General features: G+C 41.5%; 1 protein-coding gene across 1 annotated transcript; it reads left to right on the plus strand.

Annotated features, from left to right (window-relative positions):
* Positions 1-566: 566 nt before the first annotated feature.
* LOC115313415 lies at positions 567-3368 on the plus strand. The gene is made up of 5 exons (XM_029972374.4): positions 567-767; positions 823-968; positions 1081-1148; positions 1682-1768; positions 3104-3368. The coding sequence occupies exons 1-5, from the start codon at positions 657-659 to the stop codon at positions 3232-3234; spliced, it is 543 nt and encodes a 180-aa protein (XP_029828234.2). The 5' UTR covers positions 567-656; the 3' UTR covers positions 3235-3368.
* The last annotated feature ends 4629 nt before the right edge of the window (positions 3369-7997 follow it).

The following is a 7997-nucleotide window of genomic DNA, read 5'->3' on the forward strand; positions in this document are numbered from 1 at the left end:
AAAAAAAAAAAAAAAAATTGCGTAAAATTAATTTGTTGGCATTTGTGTCCCAACCAGACTGTTTAAATTATTCGTTTTTTTGTTTTTTTTTCAGGTGCCTTGTAATGTCACATCCTTTTTGCGTGCGGCACGATAACATCGGTGTGAGCAAATGCAGGAACAAGGGAAGCAATAATCAAGAAAATTACGATTACGCTCGCAATATGGTGGCAATTCTTATCTTTTCGTTTCAGTGTTTGAATTAACGACGTTCGCCAGCCCAACATTTCCTGTTTTGTGATAACAACTCAGGAAAAAAAAAAAAGCAACGGCCGAAATCACGAACGCGACAGTACTTTTTTTTACAATATCCTGTGCAATGTCGTTGATTTATCAGTACCTAGAACTTGTCTTCCTGTTCGCAATGCTTTATGCTACGTGAAAATGAAAACGTAATTTGTTAGAAGGAAAACGACTTCCTCTTAACACATTGGTTATAGCTGTGCAGTTCTTGCCGGTGCCCACTCATTCGTTCGAGGGTTGTATACGAGCGTCAGTTACTGCTCCATATCCTCCACCTACTTTAATTCATTGCAAACACTACGAGCTTTTTCCGTAGTTTTACTGCTTGACTACTGCTCAATTGACGTGAAAAGGAATACCTCAAAAATACCTTAATGATGCACCTGTGTCAATCTGTTTTGCTAAACGTCATCTTTGCGGTTTATTTATCGCTGACCCCCGAAGCAAAAGCATGCTCGCCACCACCGGACTACGATACCTGGAAGGTAAACATGTCCTTATTTTTATCAAGCTGTCCTAATACCTACTTTTTGTCCTCAGTTCATTCAGAATTTTACGAAGGGGTATATCAAGTATAAAAACTACGACGATAACAGGCTTTGCGTTGGTTTGAGGCAAATCTTTGTGCACAACGAGCAATATGCCCTCTACAATTCGTCGTTTAGAACTTCTCCTGACACAGATATGTAAGCATTTCTATGAACATTTCAATTTAAGTCTGAATTAGGGAACCACCTTCAGAAGATGCATAGAATTCCATAACGGTTCCGTTCTTTCCCCGTTTTTTAATGACTCAAGACAATCAGAACTCCTGTTGGCCAAGGTGGAAGGCTGCTCCAACGTTCTCAGCATATATAATAATAATGGTGAGTCCGGAGCTCAATGGGTTGTTACATTTGGTGGCATTACTATTAGATCCAAGGTACTGTCTCATTTCACATTCTAAAACAGTTTGCCCAAAACTAAGTACTGCAGCAAGTGATGCACCGATTTTTTTAGGCGCACATGCATAGGAACATTCAAGCGAAGATAGCTTTACCAGCATACCTTATATCATAGATTCTACCCTTTAAATAGCATATGTGTTCCCAATACATCACTGGCAAAAAAAAGATCAGAATATGTTTTGTTTTCCCAGAAAATATTCTATGAGTTTTAAAATTTTTATAAATTGTATTCAAAACAAATATTGTTTTCGTAAAAAGGAGAGCCTACTCTGTCTTAAAACCACGCCATCCCAACGAACAGCGCGGGATTTAAATGAAACTACAACGGACTTTAAAAACACTCTGAGCAAATCGTCTATCACGCACGGAAAAAAAAAATATTTCCCAACGCTTTATACCACGGAAGTTGTGTTATTTATATTGCTCATAAATGGACATGTTCGAGTTTGCAGCACCAGCGATCTACAATGCAACACTTCTGTACAGCAACGGAATATATTGCGCCATTTTCAAGTCGATGCTGGTCTTTCCCGAGCCCCGTAAGTATTTCGTTGGAAAGCAGAAAGAAAATATTGAGTGCAAATAGCTCTATTCAAGAGCCACCTGCCCCCTTTTCCGAAGTTGATGTTTGTTTAAATTTAAGAAAATTTAACTTCGCTGTATGTTCAGGCAGTACACGCATGATTCGGCTGCTTTGCTTTGTGCAGTCTAGCTCTCGCTTATTCTCGTGTGCTGTGTATTTTCTGTGCGCACTAAAAAACAAAGCGCACCACGCACAAAGATTATTACTAGCAATCTTTACATTTGTAACACCATATATCTTACGCCGTTACAATCAGATAACCGCCTTCTAAAAGCTGTAAACCTATATACTGCAAATGGGTAATTTCATCACAAATTGTGCAGGCAAAAAAGACCGAACTTTTAAATGTAACAAAAATAAAAATCACTTCTAGGGAACACTTTTACCTGGATGAGGGAACAACCACGAGTTAGTATATTTTTTTTTGTTCTCGAGTTATGGAGCGCAAAAGCGGTCGCGGTGGAAATGAGCGGTTTTTCCCGACTGTCGAAGGTCGCATGCTTGACTCCATTTCATTCTGTGGCTTTATGTTATTTTTATTTTTGTTTATGACTGTATGTACACCATGAAGTGTTCATAATGTATTGAAATATTTTCAGGAATTTTATATTTCCTTAAGGAATTCTCCAAACTCAACTTTCAGGTTGTTCTCCTTATAAACTTTGACAGGCTGTTATCCGCGAATTACCTAAGTTATATTTATCATGTTTATGTCTATGGCACGCTCAGTAAAAGCGATTTTTAATGTATTAATCTCATTCAGTTGTCATTATTTTTTGTATCATCACATATAAATCGTAAACATGGGAAAGTTGCAAATTTTAAATTATATTCTCAAAACCCCCATTACATTTTCTTGTCATTGTAAAACAGGTTGTTTTACATCAACAATGATAGTTTATAAATGTAATTTTTTTATATATATAGCCTTTATTTAAGCCCCAATATTGTGAATTTCGTGTTCGTATTCAGCTAGAAATCAGGCCACCTTACCGAGCTTGGGCAGCTCCATGATTTCTAAAACAATATTGGAGTATCTCTCGGGCGATATGTGTCTACTACCCGGTGGTGAACTCACTCTGGGGCGACAGGAACGAGGCTAAAGAATGTAAATGACAAAAGAAATGTTTTTATTAGAGAAATTATGCACAGCTTTTGTATTCAAAATGGAACTAGTTACAGTACCGTTCTGTTTAGCACTCTCTTCTCACGAGAATATGGCCTTAGGATAATTCTCTCCGATAAAACTATACCATTTTTACGTGAAGTTTTGTTTCGTTTTTATTTTCAGACTGTGCAGTGTGGGTGAACAGTATTGCTGGAGGTGACGACATTGACGACTGCATTGACCACTTCACTGATGCCTGCGTCGCAAAGGAGAAAGATGTCTACCCAAGCGATATCTGCGGTCAGACTCCTTGAAAAATGTTGCCTAACCAAGGCCTCCGACTCAGTGCAAATCTAAGGTGCGGCAACAAGACAGAAGAGCACACGACAGGACGGTGAAACGAAAAAGGGCACACGGCACATTGACGGTATAGAGCGTGTGACGTTAATAAAAAAAATGCGTGCCTCCACAGCCGTTTTGGTCAATCTACCAGTCGACAGTGATAACGTAACATTATAACATTATAATAATACTTCTCAGCTCATTATAATTCGCCTAATAAATGAGCGTGGCGGTTACAAATGACCACCTTGCGGCCCTGCTGTAATCCGCTTTACTTTAACTCCGCTGACATTTGACGCCACAACGAAATGCAGCCAATCAAAATGCACCAACAGTGCACCGTCACGGCGTCTCGTTGTCTGCGCGGTTTCTTCCATGGACTAAGCCAATCATGAATAGTGAATGCTCCACCATTCTGTCGTGTTTTTGTTTTTCTTTTCTTATGCGTGATAGCAGCGTCAGTTGCGGTCCTGCATAAGGCCAAAGGGATTATGGAATCTCTCATATTCCGCAGTAATATGGCAACACCCGAACTCACGGAGGACGTTGAGCTCCAACGAGCTCATCTGAGAAACAAATTTATAGTTTGGAGCTGCAGTTTTGTATTTGTATTGTATTATGTTGTTGTTGTTGTGTTTTTTTGTTTTTTTTTTGGCAGCGTGCACCGCCAGTTTTATTTGTCACCTTTTGCTCGCAATATTACTAATAATGATATCATCGAACAGCAACCAAGCTCTATTGTTATAAGACGAAATAATAATGTTCACTGAATACCAAAGAAATGGTTCAAGTTTCGAGAGATTATAAACACGCACCATTAGAGTAAACCTGCTCAGCCATAATATTTAGTTTGGACTAAACTAGCAGCAAACCAAAGTGTAAGTCACAAAACGGCCCTTCAGATACCTTAGAAGATGCAGGATGCCGTAAACGGTTAATTGCTTCTAAACTTGTTTCGAGTAAAGTATTCTCGCCAAAGTCTGAACATCGCACCCTGGTGCTTAGCCATTATTTTCTACGTAGAATCGGTCACGTCCAAAATATTGCAACAAATTTGCATGGAAACACCTAGAAGAAGCCGAGGCGCCGCTTATACTTATCCTGACGATGTTTCGGGAGGGGCATTCGAAAATACTTGTGGATCAAGTTAACGGGTCAATTTCGGCACTCTGATTGGCCGCGTTTTCATGGGTGTCACAATACCTGGTTCATGGGGGCAAAGAAAGGAGGAGCGCGACGCTTATGCGAACACGGCTAGGGGATGCAAACCGTAGCCTTAAGCGCGACTCCTCTATTCCTTTACGCGCATCAGCTAATCAACATAGGGAGCGGACTAAAGGCAAGCACGTGAGTCCGTGAGGCCTGCTTACTCAAGTCTCGGGCTTCTCCTCCTTTCCCTACCCCTGCAATCCGGGCGATATGACGTTCACGAAAACGCGCAAATTAGAGTGTCAAATTTTGAATGTTTACTTACTCCAGATACTTTCCAGTACACGGGTACGGAGGAAAGGGTTGTAGGGCCCCCCCCCTGGATTTTCCAAACTCTTCCATGCCACAAAGTATCAAGGTACCCGGTCTGAATTACAACCGGCTGTGGAGCGAACAAAATATATCTATTCCACACATCAAACTGGTTAAACGCTTGGGTAGTTACGTACTATAAGGCATCGCACGACATGGATGAAGGACAACAAAACCAGGCAAGAGCTAATGCTTGGAGACCAGAATTTTTTTGGTAGAGGAGATGGAATAAATACAAGTGTATTTTAGGGGTCTACGCGTAAGACCTAAAGATCATCTCGCACAGCCTAGCCAAGGGCTGAGGTTTCATTCAAACCACCACGGCAGTTTTTGACGGATAATCGAATTTTAAATAATTCCGGGCCTCCTTAGTATTAGGCTTCCAGTACTGGGTCATGGTTTCAAGAAAGGTTCGTGAGATATGCTTATGTGATAGCTTTTTTACTGCAAAGAAGCAGCTCAAATCACCAATCCTTTCTGTATCTTGTTCTAAAATTCACAAGGTTTAAAATCAATCACGCATGAAGGTTACTACACTCGACAACTTGCTGAAGCACTACAGATGAGGTGAAAAGTGGCGGTGCACAGCTTTACTATGGTCAAGGTGTGTAAACTGAGGGGTGCCCATAGCTTCGCATTTAATGTCACACAGAGTTCTCCAGGGCATGGTAGCGGCTAAATAAACTAAAGCTGCAGTGGATTTAAATGGCCAGGACTATTTTAGCCCACCATAGAAACATCTTTATAATCCTAAATAATGTATGCATTTACCTGAGCTACGCTTTTGTAGAAACCCCATCCCATAAAGGCGGGCTATTTTGTGACTGTGGCGTTTTGTCACTGTGTTTATGGCTATTTTTTCACGTGATGTTTTGTAGCGTGCCGTTTTTTTTTTTGTTTTTTTTTGCGCTCCCACAAGGTGCATTTTCTTAGTCTGAAATGTTTCGGCTTTGATAAAACATTAAGACACACGCACACACACACCTTGAATACTAGCTTAATTGAAAAACGTTTATAATAAAAAATAACAAGTCAAGAGCTGCTATCCAGAAAGTTTAAGTCTGTTGAGCAAAGTCTAGATGGTAAAGAATAGAGCATCTGGAGATAACAGAGGCTTTTAGTATTCCATATACGAACGAACGCAAACGATGTGCGTCCGCTTTAACACTGGGTGTTCCACGCTGCGGATTCGCATCGTCGCCAAGCGCCAATACAAGACCGCAGTTTGGGCTCCGCGCACGCGCGATCTGGAACACGCAACTCTAACATAAACGCGCGGTGCTTGCGTCCGCAAGTATACGCAATACTAAAACTCACTAGTTTGACATAACGCTTTCAAGCCTGATTACGCAAATAGGAATATGTTCTCTTTAACGACACGCTGAGAACCAACAAAGTTAACAATTACAAATTGAGCGGCCGGAAATGTTCGCATATACTTAAATAAATTGTATGTCGCTTCAAGACATAGCTCCCAGAACATTGTTTACAAATATGACCGACGTTTTACTGGCTTCAATCTGTAACGACATGTTGTAATACTTTCTCGTTTTCTACAAATAAATAAAAAAATGCAAACGAAACAATATTCAGAACTTGCGACATTTAACAAGAGACGTGTAAATGGAGCTCAGTATGAGAGGGTGCCTGTCTATATTGATATTTGCCTTCTACTTATTTAATATTTCTTCTTTTTTGACGATAACGACGATGGCAGGAAGCTTTACTGGGTGACCATTGCGCTACGTTTGAAGCCATGAACATGAATGCCTAGGAGGTGGCAGCAGTCTACTACGACTTGGCCGCCCCTGGGAGCCTTGTGCCTACACCAAAATAAGCGACCAAACCACCGGTCTGCCAGGGCTTTGCCATCTAAAACATTCATCAAAAAGAACGCAAGGTCACCTCGACTCGCTCACTGGCTTGCCTTATCCCCGACCTTCCGAAACTCGGCCAGTTTTCGGGAGGATCAAAAGAACACGTCGTCCTCATCTTATATTGTATATCAACACATGATCAAAATCACCATATAGATGCGACACCGCGGGCCTCCAAAGTATGGGCTGTTGCCTTTCTGCGTCGCCGTGGCTCTCCTAAGAGAGTAAAGATAATTATTTTTTACCTAAGTCTTCTCTCAAATTCTTTCATAAAAATTATCTCTTTTTTTTTTTCTTCTTTTTTTTTTGTTGTTTGAGTGACTGAAATGTTTGGTTTCAATCGCGGAAACATAACTATAACTGCTAAATCGTAGCCCATGTTTTCGCGCCTTTGCTAGCATTGTCGCTTTTAAAAAGGCACGCCTTCATGGAAACAAAAGAACTGTTCTCGTTCGATCTTATATTGTTTTAACCAGTTGCAAAACGAAGGCCGTCGAATCCAGTCGGAGAACAATACCAACGCCCTCGTGTAGCCCCCTTGTCTCAGCAACGGGACAACAAACCAACACTTTCCTTTTGTGAAGAGTTGGCAGCAATATCAAACCCAAAACGTGTGCGCGTGTGTGTGTGCGTGTGTGTGTACACGTGTGTGTGCGCGTGTGTGCATTCGTGTGTGCGCGTGTGTGCGTGTGTATGTGAGTGCGCATGTGCGCGCGTGCGTGCGTGTGTGTGTGTGTGTGTGCTAACCGATCCCCGCCATTTTTACCTAAAGGAACGAACCTGACCATCTTAAGGTGCGCCTTGGTTCACCCTCAATGTTCTCCCTCCTAACGATTCTTGTTATTTGTCATTTTAACACGATAATAAAAGTAATGTACAATATGATTATAAACATTTCTTGTAAACACATCTTTCGATTTGAGGTTTATTTTAGAACCACTCCGTGATTGTTGCACCATATTGTCAGGGATGGGAGTGTTGACTCGGTGAATAAGCCGATGAGAGACTAAAGAAATTCAATGTTTATTGAGGTGCACCTGTGCCGAGAAAATAAAAGAGAATAGTGGCGTCGCGAGCGTAGAGGTAGGCGTAACCGCAGGGGTCGAGCGCTGAAGCGAGAATGACTCCGCCTCGCCCCGCCGAGTCCTTTATGTACACGCTTGGAACCATCGGCGTCGAATGTCCGACGCGTACAACATTCGAACCTCAAACAAGCAACAGGGTTCTGGAATTCGCCAGAACGCGACATTTACAAAAACAACAAAAAAGGTGCATCCCCTTCTAGGTATCGAACCTCGGACCTTCGCGAGGGAGCCAAGCACGATAACCATTTCATT

The sequence above is a fragment of the Ixodes scapularis genome, unplaced genomic scaffold, assembly GCF_016920785.2.
Source record: "Ixodes scapularis isolate PalLabHiFi unplaced genomic scaffold, ASM1692078v2 PGA_scaffold5__190_contigs__length_132052651, whole genome shotgun sequence".
NCBI lineage: Eukaryota > Metazoa > Arthropoda > Arachnida > Ixodida > Ixodidae > Ixodes > Ixodes scapularis.